Source organism: Balaenoptera borealis (assembly GCF_965194805.1).
Source record: "Balaenoptera borealis genome assembly, chromosome: 20".
Classification (NCBI taxonomy): Eukaryota; Metazoa; Chordata; class Mammalia; order Artiodactyla; family Balaenopteridae; genus Balaenoptera; species Balaenoptera borealis.
In genome coordinates, this window is record NC_138879.1 from 35,233,412 (window position 1) to 35,255,494 (window position 22,083).

The following is a 22,083-nucleotide window of genomic DNA, read 5'->3' on the forward strand; positions in this document are numbered from 1 at the left end:
TCCGGACCGCACTCCCATCCGACCCACCATTTCCGCCCTGGCACCCACGACCTCCTGCCCTTCACTGGGAGGAGGACCAGAGGGAGTTCCAGAAACTCCTGCCCCAATTGCTGAGCAGCCCCGGGTTCCAGAAACAATGTCTCTGAGGTTTTCTTCTGCTGGGCCTCTAGGTTGTGACCCTCTGGCTTCCCTCCACAATCTGGGGTGCAGGGGGGAGAAAGAAAGGAGAAAAGTTTAACACAAGGAGGTCAGGGGAGCAACAATGAGGAAGGAAAGAAGGGACAGAAGGAATGCCATTAAGGCACCGGTTTCTATACACACACGCAAACACACACACGTACACACACACTATCTGCCTAAGAAATAACTAAAGAAAAGCAAGTTTTTCAGTGAAACCTACCAGCATTGGGTAAGTTCCAATAGTGGACAAGTTCGCAGGATGGTGTTTGGTTTTCTCCTTTGTCTTTTTTGATTGATTGATTGACTGATTGACTGATTGGGTGCTAGAAGGCTGGAAGAAGATAAAGGAGATGGTAACTATTAGGGGGGAAGGGTTGAGAAAAGATAAATGGTTAAACAGGCGGCTGGTGAAAAGGTACACAACACCATTGTTTGGTTTCTTCTGCATTTTGATCTAAAGCACATTCGTCTCCACCCAGTGGGAATCAACAGTTGCTGAGGCCTTCAAGCAGGGAGAGCGAAGACACATCTGATTTGTTCACGCTCATTTGCTCACAACTCCAAGAGGTAGATGTGAGTATTCCTGTTTTACAGATAAGGAAACTGAGGCACAAGCTATTCATTCACTCACTCCCCTAATGTCACAAGACAAAGCCATCTATCTGGGTTTCAAACCCAGGTCTGTCTCTCCAAAGGCCTGGGTTTTTTCCACTGCTCCGCGTTGCCCCCCTGCCTGCACCGTTCTCTCTCTCCCTCCATCCTCCGCAGCAAATTCGCAGATGTGTCACTGACTGGAGGAGGTTAGAGAACACTGCTCTGGGCAGGGTCCCCAGGGGCTCAGCACCAGTTAGGTCCTTCCCCTTCTGCTATGAGGCAGAGAGTGCTGGGTCCCCCGCCCCCTGCCCGGTAAGTCTTTGTCATCTGCCCGGAGGCCCATCCGCTCCCATCTCTACCCTATCCCGGGCACCCCAGGACCTCAGCTTCCTAAATCTCAGGCAGAACACCATTTTACAAGGACACTCGCCAACCTTGAAAGGCAAGGTACCCCGAGGCAAGGAAATGAAATGATTGTGGCCGATCAGCATGAGAGTGCAGCGCCATCTAGCGGTGCTGGGGCCAAGGTCCCAGGCGGTGACATTTTCAAACAATCAATATCTCATTATTAACCATAATCACAACCTGATGTTTACTTTTGGAGAAATGTTCGGCAGCAAGGGATGCAAGTGCACTTTTCTGCATGTTTCAAGAGGTCTGCGATCCTAAATGCCACAATGACTATTAAACAGTGTCCTGCCCATGAGCAAACAGGAGGGAGCCGAGATTGATTGTATATCTTTTCATCTAAGCTGCTCACCAAAAACAAAGCATCCATTGAAGCGACTGACCTTTCACTAACTGCTGGAAAGAAAATGCTTGATAAATAATAAATAGACCACTACTGGATGTTACTTAGAATCATCTTTTAATTAAAAGAACTGAGCAACTAGAAGGTCAGGTGACTGACATTTAAGTTCCAGTCCAGGAAAAGCATCAATCAAGGGTAAAACTATACCCCAAATGTAATTTCATTGTCAGCTAACATTTAACGAAAATCCCTTCTCTGTAATCTGCCCCGATGGTGGGGGGTAAGGGGTGGGCCATGGAGGCGGCATTTGTAGGGAACATAGCACTTAACTTCCGGCCTCCTTTGCCTTCCCCTAGCAACCTTTTCATTTTCATGCTGCAGCAATAAACACTTGTCTGGTTCAGCGTCTCCACAGAAACTGCTCCAGTGATGGCCTCATCCAATCGGAGACCCACTTGCCACACTGAGCGCTACCCAAGGAGTGACAGGAAAACCGTTTCCTGCCTTTTCCACAGGAGGGCAGGTGCCCTTCCTCCATCAGCTAAGGTGACCTCAACCAAGCTGCTCACTGAACATGCTCAGGCATCCATCTCATCGAGCACCATCAAAGGCTCAAAACACATGATTAACCCAGCCAGCCGGTCCTCCACCTTTTGGCTGTTCTGGAATAGCACGCAGGAACACAGGGACCAGGAACAAAGTAATAAACTTGCCCCCTCCCACCCCCACCCCCCAAACACACACGACTCACCTTTCCTTGTTCCTAGCTCCACAGTGCCAGTCTGCTTCCATTATCAGAGCCACACCATGTCACATGCCCCAGGTCCCAGGTAGTCAGGGAAACAGACAGCCTGGCTCTGAGCAAGGCTTGGTCAGAGCTGAGAGCCTAGAAGGATGGATAAGGCCACACAAGGCTAGCGTGCCTCAACTGGATGCCCAAGAACGGAGGCAGGCACCAGTGCTAGCCTCAGAGAAAATCTTATCATCCCACCTGAATGACTTTGTTTAAAAAAAGAATCTGTTGAATGTTTTCAAGTGGCAAGCCATCATTGATTTAGGGGGAAGGGTATCATTCTAACAAAATCAGGAATCCTTTGGAGGCACAGGTTTTCTGTAATACCACTTTCACTATCAGGAAAACAGGACATTAAATATTATATAGACAGTCCCCGACTTAACGATGGTTTGACTGACGATTTTTAGATTTTACAGTGGTGGGAAAACACGCATTCAGTAGACACCGCACTTTGATTTTTGAATTTTGATCTTCTCCCAACCTAGTAATATGCACTGTGATACTCTTTTGTGATGCTGGGCAAGGCAGCTCCGAGTCAACCATGAAATCACGAGGGTAAACAACTGACACACTGACAACCATTCCGTCTTTCACTTTCAGTACAGTACTCAACAAATTACATGAGATATTTGACACTTTATATAAAAATAGGCTTTGTGTTAGATGATTTTGCCCAAGTGTAGGCTAATGGAAGTGTTCTGAGCATGTTTAAGGTAGGTTGGGCTAAGCTCTTATGTTCAGTAGGTTAGGTGTATTAAATGCATTTTTAACTTATGATATTTTCAACTTATGATGTGTTTATTGGGACTTAACCCCATCTTAAGTTGAGGAAGACTACACAAAATTACAAAAAGACTTGTGCTTGCCTTTTAAGGACACACAATCAAGGATCGGTTCTACCCAACAAAAGCAAAAGGAGAACTCTGTAAAACCTGGTGATTCTGGGACCACTTAAACAAGCCTCTCTATTTAAATGATGGATGACGCAGGACCTGTTTCATCTGCTGACTTTCTTGTTCCCCCATCCTGGCTCAGTCCCCACACACTGTGTCTCTCTACCCTCCCCCTGGAGAGCTCGCTCATTCTCCTGGCTCCAACCCTTACCTGTGCTAAGGTTTCCTCCGCATCTCCCAGACACCCAACCCATCTCTGTCTGCCACTTGAACATTGAGCCATGACCTCTAACTCAGTACGTTGAGAACTGAAGTTCTCTTCCCCACCTTGCTGTCTGTTAGTGATACCGCTATTCTTCTGGTCACTCAGGTTTGCAACCTTGAAATCCCTGCCTTCAAGTGGGATGGCTACAGAGACCAAAGTCTTTCTGACATGTCTCTTCTTCCCTCCCTCCCTGCCCACTCCCCCAACCCTATTCTTTATGTCACATCTGGGTGAACCTTCCTCTGACCTGACAGTTTTCACTATGCGTTACTTCCTTGCTCAAACTTCCTTATACCCACTCAAGTCCGCTGTGTAGTTATCGAGGTCACCATGATCTGATCCCATCCTATCTGCTCAAACCTGTTTTCCACTGCTCCTCAAGAGAGTAATAAAGGCACCTGTCACACATGCTACAAGTGAGTTTTGCATTCATTATCTCAAGTAATTCTCACAGTACTAACTGGAAGCCAAAGAGGCAAACGTCATCCCTATTTTGTAGTCAGAGAGACGGTGACAGGCACAAGGTCACACCAGTAAAAACTGGAACAACCAGAACTAGAACCCAGACCTTCAGACTTGCCTGGTGCAAACTTCACTGTCACCTGGTCACATGCCTTCCTCGGCTTCAGCTCAGCAAACCCACGTGGAGGGTCTACTCCCGATTTAATGATTTAGTGCATACAAATAAGAATTTCTGCTGTTGTTCACACTCTCAACAGGGAGAGGATAGTTACCTCTGGCGTGGAAGACCAGGGTCAGCCAGGCAGGAGTACAAATAGTGGACCCAGGGTGCCGACTGCAGTGAGCGCAGCCTGCAAGTGTCTCGACAGGGACTTGAGACTCAATTTGGATGCTGGTAAATCTTGCGAGCAGAGATCGCTTTTGAAAGGGCTGTGAAGGTATGGTTTCTAAAGACTGTGGTGGCAGGGAGGTGCTCCGGGCAAAAGAAACAGCACGCACACTTCACGTCCCACCTGCCCTTCAAGGCTCTGGTCCAGGCAGTGGTCCTAGACTAGTCCAGGGCTGATCCCTCTCCCCGACTCTCTACACTTCCGTAATATAAAAGGATTCCTGTTCATCTTGTTTTGAAAGTCACTCTTATCTTCCCAACTAGATTTTAAGCTCCTTAAAGCCAAGAATGAGGTCACACCTCCATTCTCTCCAAACACTAGAGGGACCTGGTGATGGCTTTTACCCACACTGACCATGGGAAGAGTTCTGAATTCCCCAAGGAAGCTTCACACCTTTGACAATGTTTTATTTTTTTCTTTTTAAAGATTTCCCATCCTGGCTTTCTCAGAAGCCTAGACGTTGGTCACCCACCGCCCTAGCAGCTGCCAGTGGGGAGGGGGGTGGCTGTTCAGGGATCCTTCTATTTGGGGCGCTGGGGCTCCTGGGTTCTCTCTCTGGCTCGGGGTTGGGGACAGGGAAGGCGGGAGCACGCTCCCAACCCAGCCCCGCAGCACGCAGACCTCTCCTCGTATCGTGCAGCCCAACCCGGCTGTGTGTGAACTGGCACCCGCCACTCAGCTGCTCACAATGACGTTCCCTTTGACTATGTTTTGATCACTGAGGTTCAACCTCAAGGTTTGCTACGTGTCCATACGAAGGATCTCTGAGACATTAACTGGAAAACAAGGTACAGAACAGTATACGTTGTGTCCCCCTGTACACACTCAAAATTATTTCTGGAAAGAAAGGTGATAGTGGTGGCCCCAGGGAAGGGAAAATGGGAGGGCCAGGGGACAGGAGTGGAAAGGAGATTGACTTTTCACCTTCAAATTCTGAACCATGAGCATGTATAACTTTTTAATTATGCAACAAATAATTTTTTTAAACGTTTTCATTACTCTGACAAAGAAACCACCTTTTAAATCCCAGAAAGATGAGGTTTCTGAGAATGAGGGAGCCACGATCGTTCCTCTGAGACAGAGCCAACCCCTCCACCTGCCGAAGTCTTCCTCCCAAGGCCAGGCCCAGTGTCCGGCACCCAGTGGTTGCCTAATGTTGAATGGATGTAATTTACTTCCCCATCTAAATGTAAAGCATTCCCTAAACAAGAGGAATTGTACAACAGTGATAAAGGTGGGGGGGAGAAGCAGCATCGCTGAGAATGGCTTTTGCCTCATGTACTCACTGACCTTCCATTACCTGAGCACCATGTGCAAGGTGTACAGTCTGCGGGGCGTGGGCCCCGCCCTTGACGTGCCAGGAGACAGAAGAGACTGCACACAGGAACAGGGGGGAAAAGCTACACAAGTTTTAAAGTAAGAAGTTTCTGGAGCAGCAAATTACTGATAGCTGAAAACTAATAGCTGAAGGGTGTTTTATTTATTCAGTAAAAGATAAGGAAATGAAGAAAGCAGGAGAGTCGGTAAAAACTCGTAAGCACACCCTGACACCAGGGAGGAAGGTGGACGCCGGTGAAGAGCGTCATCCCTCTTGGCAACCCAGTTACCTACAGAGAAGTCATCTGAATTCAGTCTTCAGCTGGATGTAATCATTCATTCACTCAACAAATCTTTCCTGAGCAGCCTACTACCTGCAGGTCTATGCTAACCATCTCCAGCACTCAATCCATGAGATTAAAGTCATAGTTTTGGCCTTGGTCCATCATCAATGATAGGTCCTCATGCTTACTGCAAAGCACAAGTCAGCCTGGCCTCTCAAGCAAAAAGTACAAAGATTAGCTGCAGACACAGTTGGCCAGGGAACCACACCTGATGTGCAAGTAAAAGCCTGATGGATGAAGAGAAGAGAAACATACCAGAGAATCAAATGTGAACACAAAACTCCAAGCAAACCTACTCAGAATGAGTCCCATTCAAACAATACTTACAAAGGTTTCCTCATGCTATTTACAATTTTAAAGTAAATTTACTTTATAAGCACCAAGGAATTCTTTGTTTAATACCGCCCTAACAAAAAAGTTCACCTAACTGCTTCTTCAAACCATGATACAGAGCTTTATGACAACCTAGAAGTGGGAACCAAAAGAAGGCAAACATGATGCCTTAGAGATCAAGAAACATTTACACAGTTCAACTGTTAAAAATAGTACAACATTCATGTAGTGAATCCAGTTTGGATGTCAGTATACACAGCATACAAGTTCTTCAGGGAGGTGAGAGGCCTGTCGACTGTTCTCCAGGTGCCCCCAAATGCTGGGCCTGTGGATCTTCTTTCAGAGACTGGTTCTCCTCCAACGCAGTATGGGGCTCGATACCCATGGGTTCAGGTTTCCAAGAAATGTGACTACCATCCTGTTGCTTAAAAGACCAGATGTAAGTATGTCACACAGATGTTATGACTTTCACTCAATTAATCAGCTGAAGCTATATGACTAGCACATTCTATCACTGACTCAAAAATCTAACATTAATATCTCAGGTCAAATTTGATTACAACAAATAATAAACATGATAAAAGTCTCTACAGAACCACGATTTTAAAAGCCCTCATGACGACTCACTTGTTCCAAGCAGCAGTCCTTACCACAAAATTCTAGTCTATTCAATCTAACAGTATTTGACCTGGAGCCACGGTTGGGGAAAGAAAACCTAGTCTTCCTTTAACCTCTGACAAACAGACAACCAATCCTAGTAACAGTTTTGCTAATAAAATACTCACAGTCCTTGCTTCTCCTACTCGTCTTAAAATGACACCTTCTGCCAATAAAGCCTTCCCTGCTTCCACAAATAACTTCTCTTCATCTGTTTCTCCAAGTTTCTGTAGCTCAATGTACTTCTCCACAAACCTAGAATTCCAAGCAGTCACATCTTCAGTCTGTATATTGAGAGTTGTCAAGACATGCTATTACAGAGTCCCGAGTATTCCCTTAAGAGAACTTCCTGGGGAGTCTGGGATTGACACGTACACACTGCTCTATTTAAAACAGATAACCAACAAGGACCTATGGTTTAAAAAAAGAAAAAAGAGTTAATTAAAAAAAAAAAGAGATCTTCCTATAGGAACATCTTTTTCCTCAAGTGGAATGCAACAAAACTCCTCAAATTGACAATTAAATCCTAAAAAAAGAAAGGTAACCAAAGACTTGTAGAATGGCTTACCGTTGACAGGTAGACTTGAAGTTTGGATTGAACAGATCAAAAGCTTTTTGACCAGATCCATAGGTTGAATAAAATTTCCTAGAAAGTACAAAACACCACCATATAAATCTCCAGTTATAGATCATGGCCAAGAATGGAGGGAAGAATAACTGCTGGGCCCTGAGTAATTGAGTATAACGTGACCTACAGACCTTTTTTGTTCGTTTTAAATAAGCAATGCATGCACATGGTAAATACATCAAATGTTACAGAAAGGTATCCAGTGAAAAGTAACACTCCTCCTCACCTCTGTACCCTAAACGCCCAGTTCCCCTCCCCTTAAGCAACACTAACCCGCTTCTTGTGTATCCACCCAGGAATGTTCTATCACTATACAACCAAACAGGCATCTATCATTCCCTGTCCCCAGCCACACTGTTTAACCCCAAGGATGGTAAACACATCTTGCCTTTTTACTATTTCTCAGAGATCATTTCAAATCAGGGCACGTAGATTGTTTCTAGTCCTTTGCTACTTTAGACAGTGTTGCAATGATTACCTTTATCTATATTTCTTAGTGTACCGTGCAAATAAGCCTGTGGAATAATTTCATAAAAATGGCATTGCTGGGTCAAGGTATGTGCCTTTGTAATTTGGCCTTGCAAATTGCCAGAATGCTTGCCAAAGGGGCTGTGCCAACTTACACCTACACTGGGAAGGCAGGAGACCGCCTTTTTCTCCATACCCGCACCTAATTACATCTTTCGACTTTCTGATCTTTGTCCATTTGACAGGTGAAATATTATAATTCACTGTAGTTTTGCTTTTCTTATGAAACAGGTTGAACATCTTTTCATGTTTAAAAGCAAATGAATTTCCTTTTCTGTGACCTGTCCACGTTCTTTGCCTATTTTTCCTTTTGGTCTTTCTCTTATTGACTCATAAGCAAACTTTATAGCAATATAAACAGGAAATTAGCCCTCTGTCATACATGTTGCAAAATTTTTTCCCAGTATGTCACCTGACTTTTGATTTTGCTTATGGTAGTTTTTGTGTGCAGAAATTTTAATATTTTCATCTATGGCTTCTGGGTTTTTATATCATGCTTAGGTAGGCTTTTACCACTGAGATTATTTTTTAAATTATCCCATAGTTTCTTCTAGAACTTTTACGACTTCACTTTTTACATTTAGGTTTTGATAAACCTGAAATTTATTTTGTTGTTATAAGTTCTTAAAAATATCAAAAACACCAAAAAAAAAAAAAAAAAAAAGGCCAAAAAGATAAAGGTTCAAAAAACTATTTAAGTATAAGGTGTTATTATTTTGGTCTTAACAGCAATAAAAGAGGAAGCAGTAAAATATTCCACATTCTCCAGTGACCATCACCCAGTTCCACTGCTACACACACAGTAGAAGCACAAATGATTTTAATGTGTAAATGACCTTGAAAGCATCCTGACCGAGAGCATGCAATAGACCTGAGCAGAAAAGTACTGAAAAAGTATTTAATGCCCCAAAGATCTCTGAAAATTTCCAAGTACAGCCAGAACATACTTGTTCTCCTACCTCAAAGGAGTGTTCTGGGAGGGAAAAAAAAAAAAAAGATTCCTCAAGTGAAAGGTGCCTGGACCTCAATAGAGAAAATGACTTTATAAATTGTTTTCTTACATCCAGGAATAGGGGTAAGAATAAGGGATGTGTATTAATTTCAATTAGGCACAATCTCTGATCTTAACATTTAAAGAGAAAAGAAACTGCACACACTCTGGATACTAAAAACTAACTGACATCCGTATTTGAGGGAAAGGGCTTTGTCAGTGAATTCCCAGTAAGTTGACCTTGAGCCTCATTGTTCTCATGACTAAAATGCAGACGAGGATACCGACCTTGCAGGGCTGAAGTAAGACCTAAATGGGATAACGTTGGTTAAGGGCTTAGCATGGTGCCAGCACCAAACAGATGTGCAGAAACAGGTAGCTATCATTGCAATGATCAGTCAGTTGCTGGGCTCCAGATTCTACTTCTCTGAACTTCTGCTTCTCTCACATGGGGGAGGGGCTCTGATTCCCTAATCCGGCTAGATAGACAAGACCGGGGCTCCACAGAGCAAGCCCAGACTCAATTCCTATTTAAGTTGCCAGACTGCTGGCTAAACCTTTCCTTCTCAAGTTCTGCAGCCTCCGGTCCACCATACGGGCCCGGCACTCACGCTCTAATCCGATCCTCGTGGTAGAAGATATCCTGGATGTGAGCTTTAGCTTTGCCGTATCGCAAGCGGGGCCTTCGGAAGACTGGCTCCCTCAGTGGGGGGAAAGCATTATATATGTCAAACCAGAGGGGCTTCTCCTTCAACACACCAGCCCGAATCAGGTCCCGCGTCCTGAAGGAAGGGTAAAGAACGAAGGTCAGAGGACTTCCCTGGTGGCACAGTGGTTAAGAATCCGCCTGCCAATGAAGGAGACACCCGTTCGAGCCCTGGTCCGGGAAGATCCCACATGCCACGGAGCAACTAAGCCCGTGTGCCACAACTACTGAGCCCACGTGCCACACTACTGAAGCCCGGGCGCCTAGAGCCCGTGCTCCGCCAACAAGAGAAGCCGCCGCAATGAGAAGCCCGCGCACCACAACGAAGAACAGCCCCCGCTCGCCGCAACTAGAAAAAAACCAGCGCACAGCAATAAGACCCACTGCAGCCAAAAATAAATTAATTAATTTTAAAAAAAGAACCAAGGTCAGTCAGAGAATCAGTGTAGCCGCAGCCTGGGACACCGGCGGGGTCACAGAGTCCGGAAGACAACCGGAAGGAGGGCAGAGCAGGAGGTCCCCTACCTACAGGTAAGATGTTTCCCTCATTCCAAACCAACCTAACAGTGCTCGGGAGTTAATCCTTCCACCTTCTTATGTGCGTCCCACCCCCCTCGCCCCATCCCCGTCCCGTCAAGGAAAATGCAAAGACGGTCCCGCCAGGCCCATCAGCCCCTTCCTCCCATCTTCTTCCTAGAGACCTCCACTCGGGGAGCGGAGAGGTGCGATCTTGAACGTGAGAGGTAAGAAATTCAAGGGGTGACGCAGTCAAGCACAATTCTTCAGAAACAGGAGAGAGCACAAGAGAGGCCTGGCCGGACTCAGACCCACCCAAGAAACGGCGTAAAAAGGAGAGGCGCCCTCGGCCCACCCCGGCTCCGAGCACGCACCGCGAGAAAATGCTCCCCACGGTTTCCAGGCGGCTCCCCGCCATGCCCGGCGCCTCGGATCCCGTGCGGCTCCTCGTACCGGAACCGGAAGCGCCCGCAACAAGAAAAGTGACTGTAAGTCGCGGGCCGAGCCGCGGATCTCTGGGCTACCGCCCCGGCCCCAACGGGAGGGCGGAGCCAGGCAGAAGCAAAGGATGGCCGCATCGGCACGCCATCGGCTACATGCCAGGTTCAGACAGGAGCACTCGATAGCCGAGCCTCCAGGGAGGGAGCGAGCCAAAGCCCGGCAGAAGCAATAAATGACCGATCCAGGGGAGGGGTTAATTGTGGTGGTTGCTTTACCCTTTCTAGCCTTACTGAGCCAACTCCGCCCGAGAAGACCGGGCCGTGCGGAGGGAAGATGATGGGGAGGGAGGAGGGAGGCGCAGCCTACGTCGTGGGAGAGCCAACTAGTCTAGGAATTCGTAAGGCAGAGATAAGAGGTCACCAGCTCTAGGTCAGGGCTGCACCTAATTTTGGTTGGAGTCAAAGACTGCGCGGAAGGAAACTGAGGTCCAGGGAGGAACGTCGCCTGCCCAGGGTCACCCTAGAGCCCAAGCCTCCGTCCTCCGTCTCCTACTGTTTAGCGCTCCCCACTAAACCCTTTGGCCCTGGAGCGCCACCTGCACGCGCTCTAATAGGGATGCTGCGGGCAGCTAGTGTTTTCTCCCCGGGAGGCGTCGCTAGCTAGCTGTTCCTTTGAGCTTGAAAAGTGAAAGTGTCCGGAACAAACAAATTCCGGGAAGGAAACTCAAAAGTCTGGGGAAGTATCCTCTCAGGATAACCTTTTGGCCCAACAGTCATACTTTGGGTAAAGTACCCCATAGAAATTAAAACACAATTTCATGAGGATATTTGTGCAGAGAGCGTCATTGCAGCATTGTTTGTAATGCACCCTCCCATCCATCGAATGGGAGATGGCTGGAAAATTATGCTTCATATAATCTATGGAGTCCTATGCAGCTATTGAAATGAACGAGCTAGATCCATACGTATTGACCTAGATGAATGCCTACGACTTATTGTTAAATGAAATTGCAGAGAAGCGTCTTTAATCGAAAGAAAAAAGAAATCTTTTAGACGTGTTTGTATGAGGATAGAAACTATGTGGAAAGGCACCCACGGCTGTGAACATTGATCATCTCCAGTGAGATTGCAGGAGGGGAAGGGAGAATTTTTTTTTCTTTATGTATCCCTCAGAGTTTGACCTGTGAAGAGTTTGTATTCATTTTTGAACTGTTTAATCCAGTGAAATGTTCTGAATCACATACACACACAATATCTTCTGGGAGCCCATTATCTTTGTCATCAAGAAAGAATGTCAAGTCATCCCAGAGTCCTCCCTGCTCTCTGGGAGGCTGGTGAGGTGGAGGGGGGGATGTCTGACGAGCAGTTAACGCTTGCTTGTGTTCTCTCACCGAATCCACACACCTACCCACAACTGGCTGTTGTTATCCCCATTATAGATGAGAATGTGAGGCCACAGGGGGTTAAGTAACTTGTCTGATAGGTAACTGACAGAGCCAGGCTTCCAGCCCCACCTGGGCACTTTCTAGGACCCCACAATGCCTCCTCAGCCGTGCCTCTGGCTGGAGACTGATGGGCTGAGGAAGTCAGGCACAACTGGCCCCAGGGGCAGGGGACAGGGTGATCTGAGGCCGAGGGCCGACAGGTGGGTTTCACTGCTGCCTCAGGACCCTCTGGAGCAGGGAAGAGAGAGCACAGCTCTGGCCGCTGGGCCAAGCGTGGAGTCCTAGGCAGGTCTACAAGACTTTGCTCTAGGGAGAGCAAACATACTCGCAGCTAAATATAGTCTTCCCAGGCTTCAAAACAAGTTTCTAATTCCGTCCAAGTAAGAACTAGCTGCCAGCCCAGACCACAGACACACTTCCCTTCTCCCACTCAGGCCTGCCCTGTAGGCCACTGCTGTTACCCAGTTACCGCTGCTAAAGAATTGGAAGGGCTTATTCCAAGTTCAGGGAGGGGAGCCAAAGACCCAAACGCTCGATGGGGGAGGAATTGCAAGGCGGCAGTTTTCTCTCTAGATCTTCTTGGGGAAGTCCCTTCCTCTTCTGAGCCTTTCAAGTTTCCCCTCCAGCATCCTATTTCATGCTTCTGTGACTGAGAACGGAACGTTGGTGGGTAGTGTAAGGAGCCATGGAGATGTGGGAGCAAAGATGGATTGGGAACCCTCAACCTGCAACAGGAAGTTGCATCCCAGGGAGCATTCATTCATCACGTAGGAGGGAGCTGGGGGCCGGCAGAATGGACAGTAGAGGTTTTCTGTCTTCTCAGCCGGGTCTCTCAAAGCTGCAAGAAGCTGATGCACTCATGCCATGCACCGCACCAGGGACCTGGATTATCTCCTTCAATAGTTCAGCTACCTGAGGCCATAGATCATGTCCTGACAATCTTACAGATAAAGGAATAGAGCTTGTAAACTCTCCAGAAGGTCATATTCCTTCCACACTACCGCTTGGCCCCATTTTGTCCCACTGCATCACACTGTAGATGTGCCCACTAATCCTGTCATCTTGGGCACTTATGTAACTTTTCAAGCCTCTCTTTCCCCATGTAACATCTGGCAGTGTCTGCTCATTGTCAGAGTAAAAGCGATCATTCATGTAAAGCACGCATCACAGTGCCTATCACATAGTAAGTGCTTGTAACGGGCAAGTCTAGTGGCTGTTACAGCATCACTTCTGCTGTTGTGTCCTGTAATCCACTGATTGCCACCTGAGACTGCACCATTTTGATGATATTTCATAGATCGCCTTAATGTTTTATTTTCTTGCTAAATGATCCATTCATCCCACAAACATTTTGGCACCTACCTGACCCTGTGCTGAGTCCTGGAGAAGCTGGCTGTCCAGAGGGGGAGACAGAGAGGCAAATGCATAATTGATAAGTTCCGTGCTGAATAGCTTATTGACTATTGGGTAGCTAGGGCTGCCATAACAAAATACCACAGACTGAATGGCTTAAACAACAGAAATCTATTGTCTCACAGTTCTGGAGGCTGGAAGTCAGAGAGAGATCAAGGTGTTGGCAGGGCTAGTTTCTTCAGAGGCCTCTCTCCCCGGTTTGTAGATGGCTGTCTTCTCCGTGTGTCTTCACACGGTCTTCCCTCTGTGTGTGTCCATGTCCTCTTCTTATGACTCCAGTCATATTGGATTTGGGCCCAAACTAATGACCTCATTTTTACTTAAATACCTCTTTAAAGATGCTATCTCCAAACACAGTCACATCCTGAGGTACTGGGGGTTAGGACCTCAATGTATGGATTTTGGAGGGACACCATTCAGCCCACAACATTGATCAATAAGAACTGACAGTGAATAGCTTCCATTTGCCTGCCCAGAGCCACACCCACTCTGTGCCCTTCTTCACCCAGCTCTGCTTCCGCCCCCCGGAGGCTGACTTCTAGGACTGCATCCTCCAGCCCCTTGCCCTCTGTTTCACCAATGGGAGGCATTGGCCGGGGACTGGGAAGAAGGAGGAGACAGAAGTCATTCCCACCCCTCCTCCCTATACAATCCAGGACCGTAAAGTCTTAGATCTGCAGGGCGGCCTCTTCACACCCAGCTCTCTCCCCAGGTTCCAGTCTCCTCCCTTCTCTTCAGGCCTAGAGACGGCCAACTGTGCCCCACTGTACCACCCGTAGGGTCTAGGCCAACCCTTGAAGCTTCCCTACAGTCTGCCCACATCTTTGTAATTAGTGCCCAGGAGTCTGTCTGACAAAAAGAACAAGAGCATCTCCAATAGCAGAAGAGCTTTGGCAAGTGAACCCCCCAGCATGCTGATGAAATCATGAATACTGCTACTCGCCTTTGGCAGAGAGCCAGGACCAGAGAGCAGTTAGATGTTGCTTTAAAAGGGGAGGAAAGCAGTAATATATATTCAATCCACAGGACAGGGCCCAAGAAGAGGAAGGGCACAGAGGGGGGGGGTCTTCAAGGAAGAGGCAGGAGTGCCTCCTCTCACCTCCATGCTGTTTGTCCCCTGGCCCAGACCCTCCCTCCTTGGAGGCCCACACCTCCACTTCCTTTCAACAGTCAGTCGGGAAGGCGCTTCAGCCCCAGCACACACTCAGCCAGACTGCATGCATGTGCCCCCGGGACCTGCTGGCTCCCTCAGCTTCTCTCTCTCACTTTGCAGGCCTGCTGTTGTAACTGTCTGCTTGTCTGAGTCTGTCTAGCTGGGCCTCTTTGAGGCAGCAACCAGGACTCTTATCTCTGCCTCCCCACACCCAGCCTGGTGCTTGGCCCAGAGCTGGCTCATAGAAAGAATTTTCTAGTTGAACAGCATGGAGAAATAAAACCAAGTTAGAGCAAATGAGGATGCAGTGACCTCAGCCCTCCTTTGCTGCCTTCCTTCCTGGAGGCCTTCCCTGGATACACCCATACGGAGAAAGCTGTGGTTGAATGGAAGCAATCCTCCACCCCATCAGGCCCCTGGTCACTTCCCGTTCTGGCTGTCCTCTGTGCCTCACTGATAGGATAGATCCCTTTTATAAACCTCTGAGCCTCAGCTTGTCTTCTGTGAAATGGGCATCATCATAGCACCCACCACATAGCCTTGTTAATACCTATAGTTAACCAGTGAGTTAACCAGTGTAGTTAGTACCAGTGGGTTAATACTTGTAGAGTGCTCAAAACTGTGCCTGGTGTATAGTAATTGCTCAATAAATAGGAGTAATGATGATAATTTCTGACCATTCCATGCCTAAGAGCAACAGATCACAATGTATTCAATCACACCTACAATTAAATCTCATCTAACAATTTTCAAGGCATTTTCTTTCTTTCTTTTTTCAGGGATTGAACGCAGGCCCTCAGCAGCGAAAATGTGGAATCCTATCCACTGGACCACCAGGGAATTCCCTCAAGGCATTTTCACATGACTGCCCATTCATTTCTTCAGCAAACAGCAGCCTTGCCCCCAAGGAGAATCCAGTTCAGGCAGAGGAGAGAGAAGCACTTTGTGCCTACCTGCCCTGGGTGGTCTGTATCACTGTGGCTCCTGTTGTAGCCAAGGAAACAGGAGCCAGCTAGGTCCGGCCTTTTGTTATCAGAATTAAAGTCCAGTGGGAACCACGCTGTGGAGTTTTCCCAGCAGAAGATGAGACCCTTGCAGGCACACATTTCAGGGCTGGGGTAGGCCCTTCTTTTCTTGGGGGAGGCAGAGCCCTCCATCTTTAATGTGTACCTGAAGCTCATGGGGTTCTTGGAAAATACAGATTCTGACCCAGTAGTTCTGGGGTGAGGGCTGAAACTGCATTCTAAAAAAACTTCCAGGCTGACGCCAGCACTGCTGGTCTGCAGATAGAGTAATTGACTCACCCAAGTTTGCCACGGGCTTTCCTGGTTTTAGCATTGAAAGTTCCACATCCCAGGAAACCACTCAGTCCTGGAAAACCAGAACAGTTGATCACTGTATCCACAGACCACGCTTTGAATGGCAAGGTCAGAGCAAGGCAGGCTCGTGCTGAGTTTGTACTGAGCTTCACAACTCCTCCCTGCAGAGTCCCTGGAATAATCCTCCTGGCCTGATAAAGAACTGTGACTCTTTATAGAAATGACAGGCCAGGTAGATGCTGGTTTTGTGGGGCCTGAAGCTTATGTAATCTCAATGGCCCTTTTAAGAAAAAAGGTACAAAAATATCCTTGCTTTGCAAATTTTACCAAACAGAAGACCATGTGAACAGAGCGAACTTCCTCTGTCTGGCTTCAGGCCACACAGGTGCTCGGGTCTTCCTTCGGGGAACATGGTGTTTGGGCCTCTTGGTGACCAGCAACTGCCACTTCTGAGAGATCACCACCAGGTGGCAGTAGATCTACACAGCCCCCTTCAACACCCCAACCCGCCCCCCCTCACCCCACCATCAACTCCAGAAACTTCCAAATCTTTCTCCAGCTGGTCCAGCCAACTAATCCAATGAATATTAATCTATGCTGTGATAATGGGCAAAAGGGGTTCATGTGCGTCTCTCAGTAGCATATTTGCCATTTAATGGAAATGCTAAGAGATTGTTTTTAAAATCAGATAAAGAATGCTAATAGGTGACTTCTGGGCAAGCTGTTGAAGATGTTTTTAAGCAGGTGGACCTTTCCATGCTCTACAAATTGCATTTATGCAGGGGTTCTAAGTCTTATCACCTGTTTCCCCCACCCCAATATATAGCTTAGTGTTTAGGCACCAGCTCTGGAGTTCAGCTGCCTGGGTTCAAATTGAGGTACTACTGCTTACTGATGGTGATACTGAGTAAGGACCTTAACATCTCTGGGCCTCAGTTTCCTGATCTGGGAAATGGGAGTATAAATACTGATTTCATATAATAGTTGTGGGATAAAATAATGTTTGTAAAGCACCCCAGAAAAGTGACTGACATACAGTAAGCACTGGTAAGCAGCTCTCAGCATCATCGTCCCACACCTTACCTGCCTGCTTCAAACCAAGCTCTCCTGTGTTTCCTCCAACCTCAACCCCTTACCAGTTGCTTCAGGAGAACAGAGGGAGGGTTGAGACCCCAGCATGGTAATAACCAGGCCAGTTCTTCTGGGCACAGCATTCCCCAGACCCATGAGCTCCTCTCAAGCTGGGACTGAGCCCTGAGGTCACCAAAGCATACAAAGGGGGAGGGGCATTGGCTGGACCAGACTTCAGTTAGCCCAGCTCAGCATTTTTGCAGAAGATAAATCTGCAAGTATCACCTTGTGGATACCAAGAGCCCAGGACTTGCAGATGAGCATGGTGTGAAGGTTGGGTGGCTGAGGCAGTCACCTGACTCAGCCCGACTCCTTCCTGGGTCCTCTACACACTGTTCAACTGGGAGGGACTCATCATGGAGCAGGGGCTTCATCTTCTGCACTCCCGTTGGACCTGGTAAGCTTTCTTTGCCTTCTTTCCCCACACCCACCTCTCTGGTTCCAGTCACCTTCAGCCTCATCTACACTAATAGGCATAATAGTGAGTGGTGCTCAAACTTTGCCACATATTAGAATCACTTGAGGAGCTTTTAATAAATTTTATTTATTTATGTATATATGTATGTATGTATTGGCTGCGTCGGGTCTTCCTTGCTGCGCGCAGGCTTTCTCTAGTTGTGGCGAGCGGGGGCTACTCTTCGTTGTGGTGCGCAGGCTTCTCATTGCGGTGGCTTCTTTTGTTGCGGAGCACGCGCTCTAGGCGCACAGGCTTCAGTAGTTGTGGCGCATGGGCTCAGTAGTTGTGGCTCGTGGGCTCTAGAGTGCAGGCTCGGTAGTTGTGGCGCACGGGCTTAGTTGCTCCGCGGCACGTGGGATCTTCCCGGACCAGGGCTCGAACCCGTGTCTCCTGCATTGGCAGGCGGATTCTTAACCACTGCGCCATCAGGGAAGCCCACCTGAGGAGCTTTTACAATCTGATTCCCAGGCTAAATCCCAAATCAATTAAACCAGAATCTCTGGGAATGGGACCCAAGCATCAGAGATGATTCCAGTGTGCAGCAAGTTTGAGAACCAGTGTTTCTCAAGCCTTATTGTGCATACAAGACAACTGAGGATTTTTTTAAAATGCACATTCTGGTTCAGTAGGTCTGGAGCAGAGCCGGAAATTCTGTTTCTAACAAGCTCCCGGATATCAAGATGCTGCTGGTCCGCAGACCAAACTTTGAGTAGCAAGGTAGTAGAACTGTGGTTCTCAAACGTATCAGAATCATCTGGAAGGCTTGTTCAAATACACCCCAGGTTCGGATTCAGGAGGTCTGGAGTAGGGCCTGGTAACATGCATTTCTAATAAGCTCACGAGCGATGCCAATGCTGCTGGTCCCTAGAGCACACTTTGAGCAGCAGGGATATAGAGGATGGAGCACAGGTTTTGAAGTCAGGCAGCCCTGACCCCTTTTCTGACTTCACACCTTGCTAGCTGTTAGGTAAGTTACTTAACCTTTCTGAATTGTCATTTCATCACCTGTAAAGTGGCCATTATTGGGCAAGATTAATTGGGCTAATATGAAACACCTAACAGACTGCTTAGTGTATTGGTCCTCAAACTTGATTGCAAACTTGAGTGTGAACTTGAATTACCTGAGGCGCTTTCAAAGAAACCAACCTATAACTGCTGATTAAATTGGTGTAGGGTACTGAGCATCAAGACTTTTAAAACTACTCTGGTCATTCTACTCTGCAGCCAGTACTAGGTACTGACCTAGCACCATGGCTCCCGAACTTCAGTGCATAGCAGAAGCACAGACTGCTGGGCTGCACCCCCAGAGTTTCTGACTCAGTTTGGGGTGGGGTTGAGAATTGGCATTTCTAACAAGGTCCCAGGTGCTGGTGCTATGCTGGCGGTGGGGGGATTTACACTGATCAACAGCTATCAGTAAAGAATGCACAGAGCAGGGGTGAGAGGATAATCTTGGGTTGCTGAGGTCCAAACACCAGGTCTGGAGCATCACCAGATGTCCAGGTACGTCAACTTACAAGCCCACCTCCGTCTGCCTGGGCTGGGGGCAGGGCAGGGGTGGGGGCAGAACATTTTTGTAGGGGAGGCAGGAAGAACCTGCATTGTTTATCCAGAAGGAGAAAGGCCACTGAACTCAAACATAGCATGGGGGGGGGGGGGACTTCCCTGGCGGTCCAGTGGCTAAGACTCCATGCTCCCTTTGCAAGGGGCCCAGCTTCGATCCCTGGTCAGGGAACTAGATCCCACATGCTGCAACTAAGAGTTCACATGCCGCAACTAAAGATCCCTCATGCCACCACAAAGATCCCGCGTGCCGTGACTAAGACCCGGTGCAGCCAAATAAATGATAAAATAAATAAATAAACATTCAAAACAAAAACAAAAAAACATGGCATCAGGGGAAGAGCAGTGACTTGGCCTGGGTGACTCGGAGCCCAGAAACAAGTTGTGTGGGTTGAAGCCACAAGGAGGCCCACAGCTCAACACCAGGAAGAACTTTTTAACCTTGAAAACCGCCCTGTCTGAAAAGGGCACCAGCCTCCTCCTTTGGCAGTGAGCTCCCTGGCGCGGGAGGTAGTTCACCGAAGCCTGGGAGTAGGGAAAGCGAGAGAGGTTTGAACTGGAAGATGTCTGCGGGCCCTTTGAAGCCTGAGACTACACATCCCCGCAGCTCCAGGCGAGACGTTATCCCGGCAGCTTTCTGTTTATTTAGGAAGGTGACCGGCTGGAGCTCTCGCAACAGACTGGCGTTTCCCTGGCCTGTCAGCAAGCGGTTTACTTTCCCAGGCAAACAGGAAGGCGGGCAGCGCCAGCAGGTGGGCGAGGCTGCGGTGCGGCACAGGTGCCACCTGAGGGGCGCTGCGGGGATGCCGAGCCCCGGGGCCCCGCGTGCACGGCAGCTGGGCCAGGCAGGCGGCCCGCGGGCGCGGGGTGCCGGGGGGAGGGGGAGGAGAAGAGGAGGGTCAGCCCACGCGCCGCCACGTCAGAGCACCAAGAGAACACCAAGTCTTTATTACACGAATTCCTATGAAACTGCTCCAAGAAAAAACCCACACGTAGGAGAAAAAACAAAAACAAGAAAACTGACAAAGCCACACACACAGACGGGGGGGTGGGGTGGGGGGGCGACTGGCGCTCCCCCTCTGCTGTGCCCGGTCATCAGGGGCCCTTGCGGGGCGGTGGGGATGGGAGGGCGGCAGCACTTCCGCACTCGCTCGGGATGCTGAGCCGGGGAAGGGTCCCCCTCCGGCACCTCGGGGAGCCCGCCACGCCCTCATTATCTCGAGGTGGCCCGCCAGGCTTGGCGCCTGCTCCCACCGCCCCACCGCTGTGCCGCTGGGCTGGCTCCCCGCTCGGGCCCTAGCCTCGCGCCTGCCCTGGCTCGCCGGTTCTCCCGAGGTCGGCGCCTTCCCATCTCCAGCTGGGCCACAGAAGCCGAGCTGCCCCTCCCTTCCTCCCTCCCTCCCTCCCGTTGGCAGTGGTTGGTGCCGGGTCAGGTTCGTAGGACCCTTGTTTTCCTCCTGGCCATTTGCCTTCTCACTCTTGGCAAGGGGCACCCAGCAAGCCCTTCCGCCCCAGGGGCTCTGGCCCGGCTGGCAGCCTCTCCTTCTTGCCCCTCAGTCCTGCACCTGCTCAGGGTTACTAAAGAACTGGCCGCTGCCCACCCTTAACGACAGCAGAACTTCTAGGCCAACTGGGGAGTCAGAGCCCCTGGAGCCCCCCGTGTCGTGGGACTACAGGATCCCATCCAGAACTGACTTTTGTCTTCTGTCAGAGTAAAGACTACCCCTGCCTAGCTAGAATCCGCCAGCTCCGGGGTGGCCAGCCTCCCCATCCCTGCTGGGGGCCCTTGCCAGCCCCTAACAGAGGCAGCCCGAGGGGCCCAGGCAGGGTACTCAGCAGATACCTCTCTGCCGTGGCCCATCACTCCTCAGAGCGGGCCCGAGTGACTGCCAGGGCTCTCTCACCCAGAGCTCCGTGCAGGGGTGTGCCAAGGACCAGCACCCCTGGGGAAAGACTGAGATGCAGAAGGCCATGGGAATAAAGGACCCTAGGTGCCCAGAAGGGAGCTGGGGATGGGGGTAGGGGATCAGGCAGTGTCTGTGGCCCGACAGGAGAGACCAGGGCAAGACGGGGGCAGGGGCTCCACCTTCAGGCCAACGAGCCTCTGGTAGGATCACCCTCCCCTTTTGGGTACTCCAACGTTTGACAGTTTTCCGGGTGGTTTTTTTTTTTTTTTAAGAAGAGGGGTTCGATCCTACATTTCCACTCGTTCCCCATAGAACAGCCTGGCTACAAAAGGGACTGTGGTTGGCTGTTGCCTCCACCCTCAGGCCCTTCCTCCAATGACAGCATGCAACTCCGAAGTTCTAAGTCCCTTGGGAAGTGGCAGTGGCAGTGGCTGGGCTGCACTGTGGCCGGAGAACCACTGGGCCTCAGAACTCAAGCACCATCCGTCCGGCTGCAGCTGGGCTCTTCAGCGGAGGGCCGGTTTGCTCTCTGGCTGCCTCTACCGGGTCAGATGGTCTCCGGCGAGGAGAAACTGCTGCATCTGGCAGGAAAAAGGGATGGGAGAAGTCTTTTTCAGTGGAGCCCAGGGGTCTTTCCTCACCACTGGTTCCTGGAGAGATGGTTCTGGGCAGAAGCTTCTAAAGACAGGAGCCTTCTCCTTCCCCCAGGGACTCTATGTCAGCCTTGGAACTCTGCCTGCGGTCACACCCACCAATCCAAGCTCCTAGGAACATTCCAACTTGCAAAACACCAGGGACTGTGGCAGCTAGAGATGGAGTGGGGGGGTGGGGTGGGTGAAGCAGCTGTCTGTGAAGGGCTGAGAGGTGTGCCTGGGTGCCTGGCCTGTTCTGTGATACAGCGGTAG

At 49.2% G+C, this 22,083-nt stretch overlaps 2 protein-coding genes and 1 long non-coding RNA gene across 10 annotated transcripts in view; 1 reads left to right on the forward strand and 2 right to left on the reverse strand.

Moving 5' to 3' along the window:
* Positions 1–5,275: 5,275 nt before the first annotated feature.
* Positions 5,276–10,943, reverse strand: MRPS23 (mitochondrial ribosomal protein S23). Of its 2 annotated transcripts, none has more exons than XM_082371924.1 (5): positions 10,666–10,943; positions 9,740–9,910; positions 7,550–7,627; positions 7,110–7,236; positions 5,276–6,748 (listed from the first exon to the last, which is right to left on the reverse strand). In XM_082371924.1, exons 1-5 carry the CDS (start codon positions 10,926–10,928, stop codon positions 6,596–6,598), a joined length of 792 nt encoding a protein of 263 aa, XP_082228050.1. In that variant the 5' UTR covers positions 10,929–10,943; the 3' UTR covers positions 5,276–6,595. The 2 variants fall into 2 exon arrangements, with proteins under 2 accessions (XP_082228050.1, XP_082228051.1); XM_082371925.1 differs by having other exon boundaries at positions 10,725–10,889.
* On the forward strand, positions 9,920–20,476 carry LOC309618355. Its single transcript, XR_014238436.1, has 2 exons — positions 9,920–10,365; positions 15,581–20,476. It is a non-coding gene; the product is annotated as an uncharacterized lncRNA (long non-coding RNA).
* Positions 20,191–22,083, reverse strand: part of CUEDC1 (CUE domain containing 1) — a 75,353-nt gene continuing 73,460 nt past the window's right edge. For all 7 annotated transcript variants that reach the window (XM_082371902.1, XM_082371904.1, XM_082371898.1 and 4 more), the window contains one exon: positions 20,191–21,759. The gene's annotated coding sequence lies outside the window, so the exon portion shown is untranslated. The remainder of the gene's footprint in view (positions 21,760–22,083) is intronic.